This window comes from Gavialis gangeticus, unplaced genomic scaffold (assembly GCF_001723915.1).
Source record: "Gavialis gangeticus isolate Ggan-Ray unplaced genomic scaffold, GavGan_comp1, whole genome shotgun sequence".
Lineage (NCBI taxonomy): Eukaryota > Metazoa > Chordata > Crocodylia > Gavialidae > Gavialis > Gavialis gangeticus.
This window is the reverse complement of record NW_017728964.1, coordinates 4,525,856-4,549,869: the sequence shown is the minus strand read 5'-3', so window position 1 is coordinate 4,549,869 and position 24,014 is coordinate 4,525,856. Positions and strand designations below refer to the sequence as shown.

The window sequence follows — 24,014 nt, the reverse complement described above, 5'->3', positions numbered from 1 at the left end:
TCCAGGGCTGGGCCAAGCTCCGAAGTGGGGCAAAGACCAGGGACAGTGCAGGTACTTAGCAGGTGCAGAAACTGGGCAGATATGCTTGGGGGTGAAGATGGAGCTATGATCCCTGCATACCTGCACAGCCCTAGCTGCAGCCCAAAGCACAGCAACCCCACCCGCCGCAGACATCATCCTCATATTGAGGGATAGCCGATACACAAGGGTAAGCAGGAGAGAAGCTTGCAAGGATGTTTGAAGGGAGAGGATATCCTGCAGGAACCTATGTGAACCAGTATTCATGGGATATGTTCATGCAATCTGGGCTTGGGAATCAGCTCATCAAAGAGAAGCCATCCCAGGGAGGGTGGATAACAATTATTCATGCACTAAGCAACACTCATGCTTGGCACCTGCACTCTCTACAATCATTCTCCACAAGGACCAGGGGCTTCTCACACTTCCAGGCCAGAAGGGCAGCAGCCCACCTTCCTCTGTCACACCAGGAGGAGATCCCTGGAGCCCTAGAGCAAGGAAGTACCCTCTATCCATGGACTGCACCCAGTATTAAGTGACACTGGCAGTATGGCTTCGGGCAACAGCCCCTCCCTGGAAGATGTCACAGTCCCACGCACAGCCCCCTGCACAGCTCTGTCACCTCATCACAACTTGTGCCTGGATACAGCTGTGCCTGGAAAAGGAAAGGACTATGGCATGAGATGTTCCACCAGGAAGAAAATGCTAACAGCCACTTCAGCCAAGCTTTCACCCCCAACTTTCCAAGAGTCACTGCACAAAGTGACACCATGTCCTAGTTGTGGGGAAACATTGCAGACCCTGACTGGCTAGGGAGAACAAGTGAGGTGAGGAAAGGGAGAAGAACATTAATGTGGCGCCAAACATATGGTCCTGCCCTAGGTCCTTGTCTAGCCCGCATAACCTAAGTACTCAATGAACTTTGATGCCCACAGGACTTACTGCTGCCTCTCCATTACACTGAGAGCACACCAGGGATTTCAGGTACAGCTCCCCAGCTCTCCTGCCCTAAGAGAGAAGGCCACTACCACTTGAGCTAATGCATTGGTGGCTCACTCTTTTAGACCTGCAGGCGAAATGATTGGCACAGGGCTGTACCATGGACTGGATTAAGCCCTGTGCTCTCTGCCTGGCCCTGAACATCCAGATTAGGTCCTGTGCCATCCCTGGCCCATCCCACATGCTGGGATCAACTCCATGCTGTCCTGAATGCCCTGTCTAGCATGCAGGTCAATGGTATCCATCCTGCAGGACTCCCCACAGATCCAGCAATTTGTCAGCAGTGGAATAGTGCCACTGCTCCAGCACTACATTTTTGGACCTGTGGGAAGTCCTGCAGGCCGGATGATCCCACACTGGAGGCTAGATCTGGCCTAAAAGGCAAGGGGTTGAGCACTGCTGAGCTAATGGGAAATTGCTCTCAGCAGTGTGGGGCCCAGGATTCACAACTGGGCAGTTCTGATTTCATCCAGTAGGGGGCAGCAGGGGCACATACTCTAGCCCAGGGGTGAGAAAAACATGGCCGGCAGAGGGACTTTGCCTGGACAGTGGCGGTACCACCTAGTCCGTGGCACATCCCACCGCCCCCCGGGCACCCAGTGGGGCTGGGGCAGCTCCACAGCTGGACTGCTTTTCTAGGCAGCTCTGACAGTGACCGCTCCTTCTGGCGGCTGCCACTGCTGGCCCCTGCCCCGTGGCAGTGGTGGAGACCTGTGCACACAGCCCCAACCCTGGCCTGCCCCAGACTCGGCCCGGTGGAACAGACCAGATCAGGACCAGCCAGAGCTGGCGTACACCACCCCAACCCCAGCCCACCCCATGTCTGCTCCAGACTTGCCTTCTCATGCTGAGCAGCGGCAGCAGCAGTGGCTGGGCAGAAGCTGCTGCCTGATGTGGGGGAAAAGTAGCCCCTCCGCTTCGCTGCTGCTGGGCCCTTCTTGTGCAGCCGCCCAGAGCATGCACCCAGGCTGCCTTGCAGGTCCTCTGCACTGCCACGGCCGAGCAGCCCAGAGGCAGCAGTGACAGCAATGGGGGAGCCACAGGGAAGCCCAGGCACAGGCTCCAGGCAGCTGCAGCAAGAGAGGCTTGACAGCAGTGAGGGGGGACAGGCCACTTTTCCCCCGCGCCGAGAACAGCAGCTTCTCCTCGGCTACTGCTCAGCGTGGGCAAGTGGACTGGACTGGAAACAGGGCAGACTAGGGCTGGTGCTGTGCACTGTTGGTGGTGGTGGGGAGGAGCTGCAGGGCACACAGGCTCTGGGGTGTTGGGCGGGGGGGGAAGGACAGGGGGCATTTCTGACCAGCCCACAGCAGCTCCCCAGAACTGTTTATGCGGCCGGCAGGCCCAAATAACTGCCCACCCCTGCTGTAGCCATTAGTCTACACCTGTAGTGCATTGAGGAGAGGAAGAAAGAGTCACTTTTCCAATCACCCCCAAGACTGGGGACACTGACCTTTGCTGCCATCCTGGCCTTCTGGCCGGGTGATGAAGAGCCCAGGTCCTCGTGCATTTTGTCCAGCAACCAGAGCAGGAACTCCAGAGCGTCGTGTTGTGAATTTCCACGGAACTGAGAGCCGTATTTGGAGACAATATTCTGCAACGCAAGACACAGACAGAGGATTGGCTTTAATTTCAAATATTCAGTAGGGAATGGACGAGCTCACAGTGGGGGAAAAGTGACAATGGCAAAGGCCATCTCCTATGCAAACACATCACCTTAATCAGATCTTGGCACATCCTGCAAGTTAAGTAGGATTGGGAATGTCCAGGGCACCACAGGGTGTGTTGCTAGCAACCTAGTGGGGGCACTTTATCCCGCTGTATCTGTGATGCTGTGGGGCACTGAATGGCTGGAAAGAGACCTAGACTCTGCCTAACCGTAAGGCAGGGGCAAGCAATTATTTGGCCCTGAAGGCCACATAGGTAGCTTTGGGGAACTGCCAGCACCACCCCCCTTCCCAACAGCCCAGAGCCCGCATGTCCTCCAGGTCCTCCCTGCTACCTCCACCAGTGCTCAGCAGCAGCTGAGCGCACAGCCGTAGCCCACCCCGCACAAGACTTGCCCTGGCCAGAGCAGACCAGCTGTTAGCCACACACGCAGCCCTGCCCCCACACCACCAATGGTAAGTGGCAGCTGGGCAGAAGCTGCTGCTGGACACGGGCAGGGAGGGTCAGGTCTCGAGCAGGTGCAGGGCAGGCTGGGCTAGGAGCGGGGCTGGGGCTGCGAGCACAGGTCCCCACCAGTCTCCATGGGACTGGGAGCTGGTGGTGGCAGTGGCAGCCAGGAGCCGCCACCTCGTGGGCTGCTTAGAAATGAAATCCAGGCGCGGAGCCACTGCTGGTGCTCCTGCAGGCCCAGGGAGAGGAGAGATGTGCCATGGGCCAGACAGTGCTTGGGACTGAAGGACCCACCGCAGGCTGGACAAAGCTCCTGCGCAGGCTCAATTCGGCTCATATTTTGCCCACTCCTGCTCTAAAGCTAACCCTTATTTTTCCTCAAGGCTAAAGAGTTGACCCAACTCCACCCAAATCCATAAATTTCTCCCTACCACTTCCATCAAATGGATATTCCTTCCCCACTCCCAGAAAGCACCAGGTTCCTAATGACACTAGCTCAGGACAGCTGCTGTAACTGACTCCAGAGACAGGTGAGGGATGAGGGTTTGGGGATCTGGACAATTGGGCACCTAAGAATGAAGCTCATATCACAAGCACATGGCCCTAGATACCATCTGACTGCTGGCTAGACCAGAACTTGTGGTCTTGAGGCAAGGTGCCCTGAAGCCCCTTCCCAAGGCCCGAGACCCTCCTGTTATTGTCTCTTCACCAAATTGTTGGGGTCTTCACCTTGGAGAGCAACTCTTTGTAATGGGAAATAAAATATGGGACAATCATCCCTGATGCTGGTGACACCTGTTCAGTGATTCACTACCCAAAATGTCACCCACCGTGGAGGTCCCAAACAAATAATAAAGCTGGTAGTCAACTGTTGGCCATCCAGGGAAAGCAGTTCCAGGCTGGTAAATTATTCCTCTAATTAATAGAGCCTCTCTGCCCATCCTGACTGCTTACCTTTATCTCATAGTGGCATCTCAACTTGCCTGAATGCTTGGCACATAACTCAGTGCTCCAAGGCAAATTAAGCCTTTGAGTTTCACTGTCAGTACCACGGGGCGGCAGGTGTTCTGGCTTATGGAGGAAGCCAGACTCTTCTTTGAGGCTGTTTGCCAATACAGGGAATATTTTAAGGGAATAATTATCTCCATTACAAGAGGAGTTTCATTATGACTGCATAATTCCAGCCCACCACCATTCAAGTGTCAGGTACCACTGCACATCTATAACATGCGGAGCACGTTCCCTTCCATGCTCCTGACTGGGATTTGATATGATCCCCAGGAAATCCAGGACAGACTTTGCACTAAGACCAGTGCACCAGGACTCTGGGAGTTCAGCTAGTACAGTGCAGATGCCCATGCAGGGCAAAGAAGCTCTGTCACTACCAGTATCACTTCCATGCCCAGAGGAGATCAGATGCCCACTGTTCTAGGTGCCACATGCATGTGGAGGAAGCCCCTACACCAAATACCTTACAATCCACTAGCAGATACTAATTAAGGCACTACTTTTTGGCCATTTTGGAGCCAGGACCCTGAGATTAAGTGATTTGCCCACAGTCATACAAAGTCAGTAGCAGAGCAAGAAACTGAACCTGCATTTCTCAAGCCCCCAACCAGCATCTACAAGGGAAACTATCTTGCTCTTTGGTCAGACTTGAAGTTTCAATTTAAGGGCTCCTGGTCCCCAAGAACATCAAGTCACTGACCTTCTCAGGCCAAGAAAGTTGCACAGCCAGACCTGTCCCTCCCTGCGAGTGGTGGAGCCTAAAACTTCCTACACACCAAGGCTGAATAACGAGCCATTTTCTAGACACTGTTACACTCTTGTTAAGTGCGGCACTTGAAAAACCAAGGCAGGGCTGCCAAGGGCTGGGAAATCTACAGCAAAAGGACATGTGGCAGGGCCTGTGCCAAGCAGAAAACAAAGCACTGGCCTTGTAAAAGCAAGCAGCTGTGCTGAAACACTGCCACACTGCTCAAGAAATTAATTACCGAGCTGCTGACACCCAGCAAAACCCAGCCGAGTTAGACAGCCCTGCTCCCTGCTCGCAGATTCCCCTGTTGAAGGGAACCGCGTGCTGGCAAGAGGTTCCATGCTAGCATCCCCAATGTCAAAGCACAACCACTACCCAGCAAGTGAGTACATATCAGAGGCAAGAATCAAACCTGGCCTGGGCTGTGCTCCTATCCAGCTGCATACTTCCAGGCTGTGAAGAGCTGTGGGCTGATCTCTTCCCCTCTGTGCCTTTATTTCCCCACCCATAAGATGAGGATAATGAACCCACCCAGCAATGAGTTACTGTGATAGCTCAGGAGATAGCATCAACCACCCACAGCTATCACTACAGCCATTTAAGTTACCATATTAAAAAGCCCTCTCCCCTCTATAGCTTGCTCACCTACAGGGAAATCCTGCCCTGCCCCTCCATCTCCCCCTCTTCTACTTTGCTGCACTCTCTTTAGACTAAACACACCTGTAAGCTCCTCTGAAACGACAGCGACATCCCAGCAGGAGTCCAATAGCACCACTGTCTGTACAGACCTGCTCTGCCCTCGTCTCCTGGCACTCCAGCCCTTTCCCTCAGACCTGGTACAACCTCTTGCCATGACCTAGCTGCTAACATACTGGAAATGGCCAGGCTGAATTTAGCTCAGTGCTCAGAGAGGCACCCTGGGTGCTGTAGCAAGGCTGTTGTTCAGTAGCTCCTCAAACTGAAGTTGCATGATTGGTGAATCTGGGTAATGAAGCCTTCCCCAATTACAGCACTGATCAGCTGATGGCCTTGCAGCTGCCTTAGCAGCTACTAATCCCATCAAGGTGCACTCCTGCCCAACCCACAGTATGGAGACAGTCCTGAATTTGCCCACCTCCTCTCTCATACACTCTGGCTGAAGTCAGCTCCATCTTTCCAAAGAGACCGAGACCATCCCACAAGACCCTCCCCAAAACCACTGGAGACGCAGCATTTAGCCCTCATGTTTTCCAGACGTACCTCACCATGCCAGATTCCCAGCCCTGAAGAGTCTTGGTATCTACAGAGTGGCAAAGCTTTCAGTGTCCTCAGTGGGCAGCTTGCACTAGCACTGCCTGCAATTCTTAGCTAAACTAAGAAACGGGAATTTATATGGCCCCTGTCACCAAGCAGGAGGGAGGCATAAATGTAGACCTGCAGTGAAATGACTCAAGGCAACTGTAATAAGGCTCACAGACTGGGCACGGCTCTTCTGTCTTCTATCTGGTGACACACTTTGATCAAAACCATTGTAGCCAGGTCAACATGACCAGCGGGGGCCAGAACAGATCAGAACTGGCAAGGCAAGGCCCAATCCCTTGAGCCAATTTACACCTGGATGAGAGTCCACATAGTGCCTTGCACTGTGCGGGACACCCCAACCCTTCTCCCGCTCCTTGCCACCCAAGTCACCCTTGGAAAACAGGGCCTGCTTGCCAGGAACTAAACTAAGACCCCAGAATTCATTCAGCCCCTGCACCAGTTAAGAATGAGGCATGAAGTCCAGCCAGCCATTGCAACCAGCAGGTCGGTCTCACCACTGGCAGACAACTTACAAATTGCCGTCGCAGCAGGAATGAAATTGCCCTGTATGACTATCAACAGGGGCACTGGAGAAGAAGGGGCAGCACTGGGGAAAGGGACATTTCTGAACCTCCTGTAGACATGGGGACATGCAGAGTGCAGGTTAGCAAAGAGCTGAGACCCAATGTGGCCCTTCAGGCTTAACATGCTAGACACAAGGAGAGGGCTGACATGCGGCTGATACGGCATGGTCAAGTGCACAAAGCAGAGAGCCTCAATCCTCAAATACACCCTACCCCTGGTATCCTGTCTCTAGACTCACCCCATGACCTCCCACAGCACTGGGGGCTGGTGCTTTGCTTGCCCTGCTGTACTTACAGTCTCTACTGTACAAATGTGGACTAGGTTTTTTCAAAGGATAGTCACTTGGCTAAATTTGGGCAAATTTTCAAACTTGGTGGACCCTGACAGAAGGCCATCTCACTGCCAAATTTCAAAGTCCCTGCTCTAAACCGTTGGGATGCTCGAGCTGTTAAAGAAATTGTGGTCCAAATGTTTTATTATGAGGCAAAACAGCGTGCTTTTCCCAGCATCACGCTGAAGTGGTTGAAACATTTGAACTGAAACCTTTCAAATTCCACCTGAGGCAGATACCAGCAGGAAAAATAGCCCAAATAGTTACCATTTAGCAAAGTTATAAACAACTGAAAACAGGATGTTAACAAGAACTGCCAGAGCCTCGACAGCAGGGCAGCACTACACTTCGTACTGCACTGATGGTAATGCAGGACTGGAAGGTGCTCAAGTACTAAGTGTGGTGATTAACATCTGTCACATAAGGAGCCCTTTTCCTGGACTTTCTTGAGTTACCAGTAATCTTTAAGGTCACTAGAGTGGAAAGAAGTTGGGGTGGGGGAAACATTTCTTTGAGTTTGTTTCTTTGTGCACTGAAGCACACTTTGGGTGATATACTATTATCCTTTGTGCACCTAAGTGGCACTTACCTAGTGGTATAAGTGGCTTTTTGGCACATGTGCCCAGTTTGCAATTCTATTACCCCTTTAATGAGGATGCATAAGCATACATGTATATACTGAGAAAGCTCAGTAGGCCACACACTGCCTAGGCAGGTATGTGGCTATGCGAACACACCCAGTAGCTTTGAGCACTGACTTAAACAGGGCACAGCTCTACTAGGCTGCCAAAGCCTTGACTGCCCCTTGCTGGTGGCAACAGGAATCAGGGGCACTCAGGGAAGGGATGGGCACTGGGGGTTGTGAACCAAGGGCAGAAGTCACTCAAAGCTACTGGGGGCTTGTGTCCCTCATTCCTTCATGAGTCCCAGTTTCCTCAACCTCACGCCACGTGGGAGACATCACTGCTGCAGAGGCAGGTGTTAGTAAGGCCAGCAACCAGAAGCTTAATGAAGCCCTACTGCAACTGCTACCTTTAAATCACCAGGCAGATGGGGCAAGTCAGGTGAGGATTGAAAGGGTCTGCTGTGTTAACCCCCTGGCTGCTGGCTATGTCAACACCTCTCCCCCACAGCAGCTTCTCAGGACACAAACTTGAGTTAGTGCTCTGCCCACACCCCCTGTGGACACACACGTCACAAAACTATAGCTGGACAAAAGCCCATGATTAGTAGATGTTAGGGTCCAGAAGAGAAGCACAACCACTATCCAGCAAGTGAGTACAGTTTTAATAGTCAGCCTTGCCAGGTTGTGCTTCTCTTTGGTTGAGCTTCCCTTCCAAGTTTTGACCCCCAGAGGCGAGTGATTAGGACACTCACCAAGAAAGATGAAGACCCAGGTTCTAGGCTCTCTTCACTTGGAGGGCGTTTGAACCTGTATCCCTTCGACTGCTGTAACCACCAAGCCACAGGTTAGGCATTGTCCAATCTTCTTCAGCCTTCCTTTTGAAGCTGTCCCCCTTGGCAGCCATGAAAAGGAAATACATGGGGCCAAGAGGAAAAGGACAAGCAAGTGGTTCAGCGAAATGAATGCTGCTCTAGAAAGGAGCAGGCCTTGGGTTCCAGTTCGGACCTCTGTTGTCAATGGCACACTAACTGCTGTATTGCTCTCCATCCAATAACTATCAAATGCAAGGTACAGTGGCTCAGCTTCATGAGGGTGCTCCTTCTCTCTACCCCCCTACCCTGACTTATGCTCAGGTGGGTGCACAACTGCCCAATTAGTGCACACACTTTACACATCCATACTATAGGGGTAATGAAACTGCAAACTGCCCACAAGTCCCAAAAACACTACTGATGTGTCTTGAAAAAGGTGCATTGGGTGCATAAAGTGAAACAGAATCATGCCCCTTGACGGTACAGGAGAAATTGAGAAAGCTGACCACACACGATTTCTCCTTTGCTGAAAAATCCCCTCTGAACACCTAGAAGGTAGCCCTAATACAATGCTTTTAAAACAGAATTAAAAATAAATATGTCAAGTCATTCTATCTAAAGGCATCTATATTAGAACATATCCTCCCCACCCCGAGTAATACTCCATTTCAAAATGCTCCAGGTGACCATTCATCTCCCTGATGAGGGATGAATGCAGAGCCTTGGTTTCTGTATACTGCCCCACAGCATCTCTGGCCTTTCAGCTGAGCAAACAACACAGGTGGCTCTAGACTGCACTCCAAGCTCAATGTCAGCACAGCATAAATGCAGAGTAAGCCCCCTTTACTCAAAAGGAGTTATCCTGGATTTCTTCTGGGCAGCACAAAAAAACAGAATCTGGTACCTCCATGAATCTAAAAGAAATATGAGGAAATGAGACTTGAAAAACCCCACTGCTGTTTCAGTGTGGATTTTACTGAGAGGTGACCTGCTAATGCATTTAAATCTGAAATGGAAAAGGAAGGAAAACACAAAACTTTCCCCAAGGGAAGCCCTGGGGAAATCTTACATAACTGCCTTCTCAAGGCTTGCGGGTCCCTCCTCACTTAATGGATCCAGTTAGGATAGCGTATGATTTTCTGCCACTAATGGACTTCTCAAAAGCACCAGTGAGCTGATGCCACTTGTTTGGGTGATGAGTGGATTGCTGCACTCCAGCAGCTGAGCGCTGCGTGCCATCTTCATATATGCCTCCTGTTATTGACTTCCGATCTTTCTTTGAAGTCCTTGCCTTAGGGAGAGGCATTTATGACTGGGCAGGGCAGTCCAGCGGGACAAACTGCTCTGCCTAGCTCTCTGACCAGATCTGCTCCCAGAGGCTCTTCCTCAGGCGCTGCAGAGGAACGCTCTCCCCGCTGCCTTCCTGATAAGTGGAGATAGACGGCAACCCTGCATCGCCATGAACTTCCACTTCTTACTCAGGCGCCAAGCACTTCCCTGCTTGTTTCTTACAAACAGAGGAAGAAATTGGGGTTCAGGCTGTTGCCTCATAGGACATGTTTGTGAAGGATTTCAGCACTGGAGCCCCAAGAAGTCAGCACCCACAAGCAGATCCTAACCAGCTGTGCTCAGCTTCCAGCTGTTCCCAGTAGAACACCTACAGCCAGATTTTCAGACCAGTTCTGATCCCAGAGCACAGACATTTCTTCAAAAGCTGGACATTTCACCTGGTACCTAGGCAAGAACTGGGTCCTGAAAAGTTTGGCTTGTGTCCTTCTGCTGTGCAAGGATCAGCACTGCTCAGTCTAGGGTTCACGAGATGTGAGGAGACCTGGAAAGGAATGGGAAGGGAACAGAGAGATTTGGTATGTAAGCTCCCAGGGCCACATCCAGCTCTGTAGAGTGCAAACAGCTGAGCATGGTCTGACTTGCTTCCCAGTTCCATTGTGCAGGGGCAGTTGGAGCTAAACGATGCAAGGAATCATTTATGGAGGCCTGGGTTCACATCCTGAACAGGATGCAAGTGAGAGGAGATGAGGAAGGCTTACCTACCTCTGCCTGCCTGTGGTGAGGAACTAATACATTGTTTGGTGTCACCTGCTCCCAGCAGACCCAAGATTGGCACAGCAATATCTGCTGCGGTTTAGGATGGAAATGATGAGTCTAATAAAGGCCCAGGATATGAACAGGAGGCCTGATGGCCTAGGAGAGGAGGATGGTTGATGTTTCCCAGACCACATTTTGTGCCTTTATACAGAACAAGGCTTCACCTACCTCCAAATGGTAATGGCAGGATTTGCCCATACTGGGGCTCACACTCACACACATTCTGGCTCTTTGGAGTAGCACCCATTAAGGCAACCAAGCTGGGCAGTTACATTTATCCTGTTTGGCTGTTGGCCCTGCAGGCAGCTTGCTGTGTCACTGTCACCCCTCAAATCAATAGCATCTAGGGCATCACTTGGGGTTCGGGTCAGGAGCATCTGCTTGCCTCTACTGATGGAGCCCCCGATACATAGATAGCCCTTCTCAGCTGCAAGCACTGACTAGTAAATTGCAGACCAGAGCCTATAAGTTCCCTGAGACTACGAAGTTAAAGTAATACTTTTATAAAATCAGAATCAGAGAAGCAGGGCTGGAAGGGACCTCCATAGATCTAGTCCAACCCCTGCCTAAGGCAGGATCATCCCTATCCAAACCTTCCCGGATAAATCCGTTGTCTCTTAGCAAAATGACAGTCAGCCCTGACAACACAAGACATAATGCCCTAACCTGCCACAGGAAAAGCAGGGAGACCATGGCAGCCAAAGTCCTGCTGCTGTAAGGGTTGTGAACCTACACTTGAGAGATCCCAGGAAAAGGGCCACACACACCCCCACCACAGAGGAAGGGAAAAATCCCCACAGTCCATACCAGTCTGATCCTGGCATAAAATGCCTTTCCAGTCCCAAATATGGTTGTTGGTCCAGCCCTGAGCAGAGGGTGAAGATCCTCTACCCAGGGACCTCCAGATTTAAGTCCCAGGAGGAGCACTGGCACACCCCAGCCAAATACCCAGTGCCTGAGGAAGGCTTAACCAGGGGGGTTCATCCCTGTTACTGGGGACGGACTGCGAGACAGAGCCAAAGAGCTAGGTCCCTTTAAGACTAGGACTGTTCAGCCATAAGGGGTGAGAAGAAAGACTGCAAGACTTTAATGTCCATCTCCTATGCAGGGCCTGAAGACACAAAAGCAGACTTACACTGAGTCTGTGACCTACCAAGACTCCCAGGTCCTTTTCCATAGCACTGCCATGCAGCAAGGCATCACCCATTTTGTATTTGTAGTTTTGATTATTCTTCCCAAGGTGTAGCACCTTGCATTTGTCTGCGCTGAACTTCACCCTGGTGGCTCCAGCCTAGCTTTCCAGTCTGCCAGGATTCTTCCAAACTTCACTCCCATCCTCCATGTTCACAATCCTCCCCAGTTTCATGTCACCTGCAAACTTGCTCAAGCAGCTTTCTATTCCGGCATTCAGGTCATTAATAAACTTACTGGGCCCAGGACAGATCTCTGTGGGACTCCATTCAAAGCCACCTGCCACTCTAACATGGATTCATTTATTATTACCCTTTGCTTAAGGCTATTGAGCCAGTTTCTCCATCCACCTTATAGAAGTTTTCTCCATCCCAAGTCTCCAATATGTTTATGAGACGTTCATGTGGGGCCCTGTCAAAAGCCTTGCTGAAGTCCACCACATCACCTTCATCCAAAGTAGTTACACTGGTCAAAGAAAACGATCGAGTTTTTGCTTGACATGATTTGTTCTTAGTAAATCCATGATGGCTATTTGTGATCCACCCTTCCTCCTTCAGATGCCTGCAAATGCCCTTCCTTCAGATATACTCCAGTAACTTCTCAGGTATTGAGGTGAGGCTAACCAGTCTGTCCTTTTTGCCTTTTTTATAGAAGGGCACTACATGACCTCTAGTCCAGTCCTCTAGTACCACACCAGTCTCCCGCAACTTCATGAATTTCATTGCCAAGAGCTCTGAGCTCTGCCCTACCAGTTCCTTCAGGACCCTGGCATGGAGTCCATCAGGCCCTGCTGACTTGAAGTTTTCAGACCCATCAAAAGTTCTCTGGCTCTCCTGTTAATCTGTTCCCTCAGCTTGTCCCCTTCCTTGTCCAAATGATCCTTATTATGTATCTAGCTGCAGCTTAATTTTTTTTTCACTGCATTTGAAGCACAACATCCTCAAAAGGGCAGAAAACCCCTTGCCCCTGACACAGGCTGGGTGATCATAGAATAAGGGTGACCTGGTCACTGACAGCTCCAAGGCAGATGTGCGTAGGTGACCATGGGTGGGAATCATGGTTCTGTGAAGCAACTGTTGTACTGGGTAGAGAAATCCAGTCCTCCTGAGGCTGCTGAGGCCAGGAGTGCTGCCTCTGCAAGGGCAGCAAGGCTGTGCGTAATCATCACAGATGATGCAGCCCCTCACTAGCAGGCAGTGCCATACCCTTGACTCTGGCCTTCTTAGTGACAGTCACATCAGTCCCCTGAAAGAGAAATGTGTCTGCGAGCCATTCAGTAGGTACCACGGACCCAATGCATTCCAGTACCAGGGCTAAGGACAGGGGCAAAGGGCTCCCCACATCCTGGGAGTCCATTCAACTCCTATACAGGTCAGGGGAGATGGGACCTCTGACAGACGGGAAGTATGCAGGCGTAGGGGCTCCTCAGCCACCCCACCTCTATGCCTGGCCTGCCATGAGTATAGATACTGAGCCAGCGCTACTCTTCATGAGACCCCCTGTATGACTAGCTCTTCATCCCCCAGTGTGAAAAGGATCTGCAGCTTTCTCCACCAAGCCAGAACACACAGGGGTGCCATATGGGGCCAGAGCAGGAATACCCCCAGAGCAGCTCCACTGGGGTAATGAAGGCAAGACCCTTTTGCAGGGAGGTGGGGGGGGGGTGCTGTAGGTCCATCAGTCCTACTTCCCCAGCATGCTAGGATGCAAGAGCTGTGCAATCCAGCACACAGGGATGACACAAATGCCAAGAAAACAGAGTTTCCCCCAATCCAAACCTCTCCCACCATTGCAACAGCAAGGCAGTTTGACAGCATGGCTGCTCCAACAGGAACCATTTGCCCACTCCTCCTCCTCTGATGCTCCTCTCAGTACTTTCCTGTAACCTGCAAGACTCCCTGACTACTCAGCATGACCAAATCACTTGCTGCAGCATCAGGCGAGTAAACTCCAAGGGACCTACCTGCCTCTTCCTGCAAGCTCTGCCCCTACTCTGCTGCAGACAGGGAACTCCTGGGCTCCAGGTGCTGCACAAGAGCCAGTACTTCCCCTTCTTGAGGGGGATTTGAGGGTTTTCTGCCAGATGCATCCTCTTGCCAGGTCTTTATTCACCAAGGGACAAAATAATTAACCCAGGTGCAAACTATAGCTGGAAAGTGCAGAGAAATCTGCCAGCGGACTGCTGGGAAACAAAAAAAAACCTTTCTGGCCCTGCAGTGCCCGCCTTCCCAAAGAAGTGATATGCAGACTTCATGCAGTGGGTCACTTCTCCCACCACTGAGATGTAACCCATTCTGGGGTATCGCACTGCAGGCAACTAGCAGCCACCTGGCAAGGCTTACAATTAAGACAGAGAGAGAAGAATACCACACCCAGCTAGGGCCCGCAGGGAATGCACGGAGGGGCACGCGGAACCTCCCTAAGCCCTGAGACCGAAGCACATGTTAAGACTCACATTAATCTGCACATGTCTGTTAACATCCATGCAGTGAAATCCCAGCATTTGGTTGTCAGAAACGTAAAAACCACCTCTCCTTTCTCAGTTGTCATACCCCTGGGCAGATCTGTCAGAGGCCAGCATCTGCTCCTGGGCACCCTGCAGAGTCTGCACAGCTGAGGGGAGGGAGGGACCCGACTTCCAGCCTCTCTTATGTGGCATCTACAGGATAGTTAACCAAGTGCCAGCTACAGGGCAGGTGCAGAAGTCTGTTTCTGCACACCAGCACTCCTACCAGTGACAGGTGAACTACAACCCGGGGTGGCAGCAGCCCAGGGACTCCTGGAGAGGGAATTCAACCTTGAGGATCTTTTCCTGAAGTTGATGGACAAGTCAGAGACTCCAGCATGACTCTGCTGCAGCTAGTGTGTAGTAAGGTGAAAAACCAGGTAGCACAAGTCACTGGAGATGAGCTGGGAAGTGTGCCCACATGACTTGCCAGGCACTGTTATTGCCCTTGTCCTACTACCCGAAGGGTTTCTGTCCACTGACCCGCAAGCAGCACAGGTGCACAACAACCATGCATTGATCAGTGCCTCCTTGCTCATAGACTCAGTGGCTTCACCACAGGCCATACGTGACAGATCAACTCCTGCTGGCTGTGGGGCCTCCAGAGCCATGGAACAAGTGCAAAAGAGAGACCAGAAAGGGGGATTACTCTGCCTGAGGTGTCACCCCATGATGATCTGGGGGATGGAGGTCCCCTGGCTTGGGGGAAACCGGAAGATTCTGAACTCGGTAGATCACTGGCCAAAGGGGAGGGGAAATGGTACAGCAGCTACTGCAACCTTGGAGCAACGGCTAGTGCCCACAGCCTGTGCTGGGAAGGACCCTGGTTCCCCCAGCAAACACCCATGAGCTCCACATGGTGGGAAACACACCTTTAGGGAACTGTAATCTGCCATGCTGGAAATGACACCAACCCAGTGGAAAAAGCAATATATTAAGCTGCCCTCAGGTATGAGCAGTCCTGTCATTCATGGACTATTAACCTCAGCCTTCAGGCAATGTCCATTATATCTTAAACAATCCTAATGTACTTGTCCTCAGCGATTCTCAAAGGGCTTTGCACAGCTGAATAAGTAACTCTTTCACTATTTTACAGGCAGGGAAACTAAGGCAAAGTCCGGAAGTTACTTGCCTCAAGTCCCAATGCAAGTCGATGGCAGAACCAGGAACAGAACCTGGCTCCTGCTCTAGGATCCCAACACAGCAGTTCCCAAAATTCATAGGCCAGCAAACCAGTGTCAGCCCTCACCATTTCAGACAGGCCACTTTGTACCTTCCTCCTCAAAGAGGGTGGAAATGGAAAATGAAAGTGGTAAATGAAAAAGGGCCCAGCACAATCCACAGACCTCACATGGTCTCAACGGAAGTGAGGAAGTGGGGAACAACTGGGAACTGCTACCCTAGCTCACATCACTGATCTCATGAACTACTGCAGCCTTGGAAAATGTTTTACTTCTCCTGGCCTATGATTACTCAGTGTTTCTATTGGAGGGAATATAGATACTGAAGGGAAAAACACATCTCAGCCACCAGCACAAAAGGAAGAGAGGGACAGAAGAATCGCAAGACCCAGGATCCATCCAACTGTATCATGTCTCTGGTAACATGCACCAGAAGGAGCTGCAGTCTCTATATCAGAAAATGTGGTACTAGCTAGCCTACAAAGGGAGGAAGGAGTTCCTTCCCCAGCTGAGACAATCTGCTGCTCATGCTCTTACCCATGAGACTCTATAATAATCGTGGCAAATTTTTACCCCATGTAATTTTACCCCAAATGTTTCTATATTCCAAATACATCTCTCAGGCTTTCTGAATCTTGCTCTCAGCAAAATCCTGTGGCAATAAATTCCACAGGACATTATGCATTGCGGAAAGCTACGCATTTTTAAATCAGTTTTGAAACTGGGAGGTAACAAATTAAATTGACCCATTTTTCTCATCACAGAAGGAAAAATGAAAAGGAGCAATTGGGAATAAATGAAGTAAAAAGAGTAAATAGGTTCAGTCTTTGCAGTTCTTGCCAATGAAAACATTCAGGTTTGGGGGAGACTCCATCTCTGAATCCTGCTTATTTCTTGTGTACTGTTGGTAACCAGAACTGAAAAATGGATCCCAGGTAAGGACAAAACACTGACTGAGAATCTTACAAACCCACAGTATTTGTGCACCATTTCTCAATTCACTGCATGAACTCACTTGCTGTACGGCTTGCTGCTGCTGCTCTACAGAAAGCAGAAGTCTTTGCAGACCTGGCCCTGGCCCAGTGACTCTACCTTCTTTGTCCCGAGCAGTTGTAGCTAACCTAGAAGCCAGCAGTTTGGGTTTCTGGTCTTCCTTCCTTGGGGCACTGCCTTGCAGTTCCAGCCCCCACTGATTTGATATCTGCCCAGTCACTGACAATGGCAAATGCAAGGAGCAGCAAACAAAGGCACCCCAAGGGCAGACCCCTCTTGGCAATTAAATCTGCCATCCCAGAAGGAACCGTTCCAGGAAAGACAAGTGGGAGCGTGACTGGAAAGACATCAAAGCTGGGAGTTGATAGCTACTGACAGAGCCAACAACGGAGTCCCCCCCTCCTTGGGTATTGGAGTAACTGCCCATTTTGGTTTCTGACCAATATCACGTTACCTGTGCTTGATTAAAAAGAAAGGAAGATGGAACAGCAGCCAGCAGAGACGAGGATTAGCGAGTCCAGCCATGTGTCTCGCACACTTCCACAGCTACTAATTTGGCGGTCAAGTGAAGTCACCTCCTGAAACAATTCCCGAATGTCACTTAACTAAATTTTTCAAAAGTATCCAAGAGGTTTTGAAGCCCAAATCACATGAATGCTTAGTTGTTTTTTAAAATGGTATAAAGGCTCTGGGGTCACTTGAGCACTGATAAAAACTTTACCCCACCACAAACAAAACCTTGTATGCACTAGAACTGCTCCAAAAAGCAACCACTTAGCATATTGAGAAATTACTTCTCCAGCCGCTGTCCTGTTATTAGGACATTTGATCACATTATAAGCAGGTGGTTGATGTGCAGCTTTACTAGATTTAGCTGCCTCTTGGATCTCCCTCAGCAGCATGCACTGAATATCTGTGTCATGTCTTGTAGGCCAGTAGTATAACTTCCCATTCCCCCCAGCATATCTGTGATCTGCATTCTTATGAACTGGGATTCTTACCCATACAGATGCTACCAAGTGGTTCTCTACATGCAGAAATATTTTCTCATTGGATCTTAACTAGTGGTATTACTTATGCACGCTAGCACCCATTTGAACACATACAACTCTGCACTTAATATGCCAACAGCTTTTATGCTCAGGCAACATAAAAAAGCCAAGGTGTTCTCATTCCACCATCTCTCAGTGTTGCCCACTACGATACAGGGCTCTCCCATCCCCAGGTTGCACAGTCCACCCATTTGTGCTTCCCAAAGGCAGACACAGACATCGCCAAACCAAAGTGAATCAGCTGTAGCAGGACATGGGATGATTGTCCCTGGTCCAAGGATTCCCAGGATCCCTTGTTCCCTGGCACTGGGTCCTGCTCTGACCTATGCCTCACATGGAGACATGGGTCCTGGCACAGGGCAGCAAAGAGCGGCACAGGAGCCAGGGATCCCTGGTGCCCCGTGGTTCCATGTGGGGACCCACGCTGACCCATGCCATGCTTCTGCCTCAAGCATGGATCAGCACAGTTCCTGGCAAGGTGTGGACTTGCTGACCCATGCCTCCATGTGAAGAATGGGTCAGTGTGGGTCCTGACAAGGAGGTACAGGAGCTGGGGAATTCCTGGGGGCTCATGACTCCTTGCAGGGACCTGTACTGAGTCCTGCACTGACCCAGAAGTACAGTTCAGCACAGGTCCTGGGACAGGAGCCAGGTGATCTCTGGTGCCCCATGACTCCACGTGGGACCTGTGCTGACCTGTGCCTTGCCTGAAGCATGAGTCAGTGCTGGTCCCAGCATGGGGGTGGGGACACAGGAGCCAGGTAATCCCTGGCACCCTGTGGCTCCACGCAGGAACCCAAATTGGCCCATGCTTCACACAGGGGACAAGGATCAGTGCAGATCCCCCACATGGAAGCACGGGGCACCAGTGATTAGCTCCCCACCCCTGGATGTATGCTGACCTGTGTCCCTCCATAAGGTACAGGTCAGCATGAAGGCCTGAGGTGGCATGGGTCCTGGCGTGGAGGCACAGGGCACTCCCCAGGTCCCATGCCTTCATGACAGGACCAGTGCAGGCTTTCCTTGCTTACAGAGATGTGTCCTGGGCATCTCTGTAAAGTGGGTAAAGCCAGGCAAGTGCTTCACTGACTTGAGGGCCTGATCCTACTGGACTGTGTAGGATCACGCACCTCAAGTTTCCAGAGCATCCGCCCAAAGCTGCCCACCCTCTCCCACCACAAAGCAAATAGACATCAGCTGCAATTAACTGGCAGAATTTACGAGTACCTTTTGTCACACCACAGACATGGGACAACACAAGGTAGGGACATCTATTTGCTTGGCATTTGTACTGCCATAAACATTGTTATGGCAGCACAAATGTGACATCTGTTTCTATGCCAACACGTATTCCATTGGCAGCAGCACAAGCATGACAGTACTGTACATCACAAAGCTTCAGAGCTAGACGTGCTTCCATTGTGCTAGGTGCTGCACATGCAGAACGTGAGACAGCAGGGTTGGGATTTGCAAAAACACCTCAGGGAGTTGGGCACTTGCTTTTCAGTGTTATTGGGGCATCAGACTCCTTCATATTCATTGCAGCTTTCATTACTCAGCTCCTTAGTTGAATGCTGCACGATATTTCCAGGGTCCCCACCTGGAAATTCACCGTATCTTCTGGCCCACCCTTTACTGGGTACAGGGCCACAGGCTCAGGACCTGATCCAAAGCCCATTTCGCTCAGTAGAAGACTCTCTAATGACTTCAGTCAGCTCTGAACTAGGTCCCGTGTGTGCATCTATTCTAGCCCCATTAAAAGCCATCTTCCCTCCATTAACATTGTATCTGGAAGCCTGAATTCTTTGCAGGAGGTTTACCCTTTGGTTTATTGCTAAAAAAGATGCATAAGAAAGAATTAGAAGAAAGGGCAACAACAGCAGTAGGAGACTGGAACAACAGGGGAAGAGAAAAGCAAGAAACAAACAAGCTGTCTTGGCCGGGCTGGATCAGAGAATCCAGCATCACAACAAGCTGCCAGGATGAGCCCATTAAGGAAGAAAAGTGTTTAGTGCGTACATTCATCCAGCCAGCAGCAAGGAATGACTGCAGCTCCCACATGTTGCAGGAAATCCCAGGGCTTCTAACAGAAATGAAGCCAGCATCTGTGAGACAACGTTTGCTCGCTATTTGTGTACACAGCCAGGACAACACAGCCTGACAAGGCAGGACAGCAGCCAGTCTGCAGGAACACTTCCATCTCCATACAGAATTTATTCCCCTGGGAAAGTCTTCCTCCGCACATGACCTCTGGCTCCGAGAGAGCCTCTTACAAGCACAGGCTAGTCAAGTGTACCCACAAGGTCAAAGCAGCTTCGGCTCAGAGTATGACTTTGTTCCTATTGTTATACACCAGACCCTCTGGTTGGTGCCATCCAGGTCCCTGCCCAGCTACCAGGGGTTGCCAGCTGGCAGATGAACAGCACTGCACGCTCAGCCAAATGAATGAGGAAGCTGAGCAGTGGGGGAAGTTATACAAGCACTGTACTTTGCTGGCATTGCTCAATGCTAGGAGAAGTCACACCACAGCCGTCACTCTGTGACCACAATACAAGAGCCAGTCAGAGGTCTCCCACAGCTGAGACAGTCTGCTCAATGCAAAGATCCCAGGTGTGAGGGGAAGCCTGAATCCAGGACTGGACTGGGCAAAAAAAACAAAAGAGCTTCTGAGGGACAGACCAGGGTGGGGCAAGGGGGGCACCAGCTCCCACTGCTGCACGCAGCCACGTTGGCAAGGCAGTTGTGGCGGCGAGGCTGGAGCTGGTAATTTGCAGAGATTGTTTTCACTTTGCTGTACAGCGCAGGAGGAACTTTTACAACCCTGCTGCACAGTGAGCTGGGAGCTACTCTCTGTGGTCTCTGGGAGGCAGAGCCTGCCCTGCCACCCTCCTGCCTTTTGCTCTGTGCCAAGCTCATATGGCTGCACAGCACTCCCAGGCCGGGCCGGCCAGGATAGGATTACCGAGGGCATTCCTGGACGCTCTTCAGGGAGCTCACACAACAAGCGATCTGTGTGTGATGCTACAGCATCAACTGCTCCCTCTTGTGCCCTTCCAGTCTCTTAGAAACAGGGAACCAGAGGGGGAAATTTTATTCTGCAGGAATGTAAAATCATCTGTGACTTCAGGGACAGTGGGATATTGTCTCAATAGGCCTCTTCATTCTCTCCCCCTCCCTCATCTCCTCACTCCGCTGTTTCCTAGAAACAAAGCCTGAAGTTCACGGCCAGTTCACACTGCTTTAAACATGATCATAATCAAATGCAGAACATGCATGAGTGGTGCAAGAGACAGCCTTCTAACCAACAGGTGCAGCAGGGAGGGAAGGGGCAATGTGACATGGGACAAGACACCAGAGCTTTAATATGCTGGGCTGGCATCACGATATGGTTTTCTATCCTCGGATGGGAGCTTTCTGAAAGGCTTATTAGTTGCATACATACATGAATTCCACCCACTTGTAGCTCACAGCAAGCTCTAGGTGGGCACCTAGTACCAGGAAAATTTGGGACTGCAGCAGGTATTTCCCCACTGCCTTACATCAGCCACACTCTGGTTGCAGCTGAAGAGCAAGCTGGGCTTTGTACAGCAATGCGCATTGGCCATCAGCCACCTTACCATCCACGTCCACCTCCCCTGTGCATCGCCATGTCACAGGGGCAGAGGCACACTAGAGACTTGCTCAGAGTGAGGCCAGAAGAAGGACCAGGAACAGGAGCCCAAACCCCTGCCTGCTAGCTCGCTGCTCGGGCCAATAATCTTCTCAGCGTCTCTCTCTCCCCCCAAAGCCCGTGGCTGAATAAGACTTGAGGGAAGAGGGACGTAGTTTTTCTAGATGATGCTGGACCTCACTCGGCCTGCCGGGGCCTGCCACGTGCCTCTCAAGCACAGGGCAACCGTACAAGAACGCAAGCCCAGAAGGGCCACTGGGTCACCAAATTCTGAGTCCGTCCTTTGCTACTGCAGATGCCCACATCCCATCGCTAACGTGACATACACAGGACAAACCGGACAGTTCTGTGACGGGGTTTCAGAGCAATTAGCTCACAGCAACTTCATCTAGGTTGGAACAACATTTCCCTTACAGTCCCTCACCTTTAAAAGTGAGTTCCCCCCCACCAAAAAAAGCCTCTAATGGATTCAACAAGTAGAAGAAGGAATCCACCCTTAGCAAAATACTGGAGTTGAGGAAAGGGGGAAATGTGTCAAGCAGTAAACTAAAGCACCGTCTGAAAACACAAAGTTCAGGGGGTCCCAAGGTCTGCCTGCACGTTACAGAACCTGTTTCTCCTTTTCAGTTTGGGGAAACAACAGGAGCCCAAACAATTTATCTTTAAGAGAGGCTGCTGTCACGGCATCTAATCTTCTGTGGGATTGTTAATCAAGTAACCTAGCAATACGGGATTTACTAAAGCAATGGGTCAAATCATAGCCCCACTGATCTTTGCATATGCTCCAACTGCCTCAGAGTGGTCAATACCAAATGATTCGGGGAATGAAAATGCCCTGCATGACAAGCCTGAGAGAGCTTCCCATGAGCAGCAGATTATGCCCTGAAATTCTTTAATTTAGAGGTCCCCAGCCCTCTCAATAAGCCTCTACAACCCCTACTGATATTGGCAAGGATTACCTGCACCCCCATGTGGCAGAGGGAGCAAAATTTCCATAGAGCAACTGCGAGAACAGCGATAGTCTTAAAATAAAAGGAACCGTGGTCTCAGATAAATAGCTTGTGAGGCTTTACAGCCCCTCATAAACCCTCCCCGCTCTCCTGCATTGCCAGAGATCTTATTTTAAAGGGAGATTAAACACAAGAAAGAAATTCATGCCACATGCAGATAACCACCCAGAGGGTAGAAATTCAAAGTTAAGGCCGAAACATTTTTCCTCCCTCTGTGCCTAGCGATTACAGCCACCTGAGGAGGAGGGGACCTCTGATCATTATATTTATTTAGAGAGGAATATTCTGCTCATTATTACAATAGCTGGATGCATGCTACAGGAATTAAAAACAAATTAATTGCAACCTGTTGCTGCAGAAGCCACCCTAGCCTCCATCTCCTTCAGTCCTGGAAATGCCCCTTGCCAAGAGGTCCAGATTAAGGTTGGGGAGGATCAGGGCAGACATGAGATCCATCCTACAAATTGCAGTGCTGACTGGGGGCTGTTCACTGGCACCACACCAAGCCAGACCCTGCATGCTCATGGTGAGCTGCAAGCCTCTCAGCCGGCTTCCCCTGCAGCGGGGTGAGCCAGATCTACAACACCCAGCAGCTGCTAAGGGCTGTACCCCAACACCCGGCAGCAGTGACACTTACACTGGTCAATTGTCCAAGGGCAGGAGGCATCCAAGCTCCCCAAGACTCTCAAGAAAAGATGGGCTAGGACCAAATCATGCAACTCTTTCTGGGCCTCATTGGCCACAATAGTCACAGCAGCCACTTGGATTAGGCTCTAGACTGAACTTCGTTGCACACCTGCAGTAGCTCGGTACAGAGCCCTGCCGGCCTATGGTGGGAAGGGGCTGGGAAGCCTTAATCCTAATCCAGGGCATGCCCGCTCCTCCATCCCAATTTTCACATGGGTGGCAGGGGAGGCTCAGCAAAGATTAGGGAATAACCGAGATGTTTCATTTTCATCTTTGGACTACTTTAGAAACTTCAAAACCACCATCAGTGAGCACTGGGGCTTCCCAGCAACGCCCAGCTGCAGAGACCTTTCCAACAAGAGTCCACCCTGGCGGCATGAGCCTAGGGCGGCATTTGGTAGCCGTGTTGGTGCAAGACAAAAAGCAGCACAAAGCACTACAACTCTCGGTTCAGAGATGATACCTTTTATGAGACAACTAAGAAATCGCAAAACAACTGCACTGTAGGAACTGGGACACCTGGGTATGCGGGCATCAGGCCAGAGGCTGTGTTGCTCTTAACTTGCCGCTGTGAACATGCCCTTTCCTTGGGCCAGCAGAGCACTTTACAGGTGGAGGCGCAGCCCCACGCGGACTGATAGGAAAGACGAGGACAAGGGGGAGAGGCTGAGCCCTGCAGCTCTGGCTGTGGTGTCAGGCCTGGGTGCGCTCCCCGTCTCGCATGCGGGCACTCCCGTCTCCGCGGGCCGGCCGTGCGGGTGAGGAAACACGCGGAGGGCAGCCAAGGAGGTTCAGGGAAGTGAAGCAGCATGTCCGCCGCCCAGCACAGCACCCCTTCCCTCCGGGCTGCGTCCCTGCCCCGGGCTCCTACCTTGAACTGCACGGAGAGCTGCGGGGTGTAGTCCAGCGTCCAGAGCGCGCGCACCAGCGCCGCCAGCTGCCGCGTGACCTCGCCGCGGGCGCGGAGCGGCCCCAGCGCCAGGAACTCGGCCAGCAGGTCGGTGTTGCTCAGGCACTGCACCACGGCGTTCATGAAGCACGTGTTGCCGTGGTTCCTCAGCCCCTGCGCCCCGGGCGCCCGCGCCGGCTCCGG

General features: G+C 51.2%; 1 protein-coding gene across 2 annotated transcripts in view; it reads right to left on the bottom strand.

The window, feature by feature from the left end:
• USP43 (ubiquitin specific peptidase 43) overlaps window positions 1–24,008 on the bottom strand; it is a 261,454-nt gene extending 237,446 nt beyond the window's left edge. For both annotated transcript variants that reach the window (XM_019502165.1, XM_019502171.1), the window contains exons 1-2: window positions 23,793–24,008; window positions 2,471–2,611 (exon numbers count right to left, since the gene is read on the bottom strand). In XM_019502165.1, coding sequence (XP_019357710.1) covers window positions 2,471–2,611; window positions 23,793–23,954 — 303 coding nt within the window. In that variant the 5' untranslated portion in view covers window positions 23,955–24,008. The remainder of the gene's footprint in view (window positions 1–2,470; window positions 2,612–23,792) is intronic.
• Window positions 24,009–24,014: the final 6 nt, after the last annotated feature.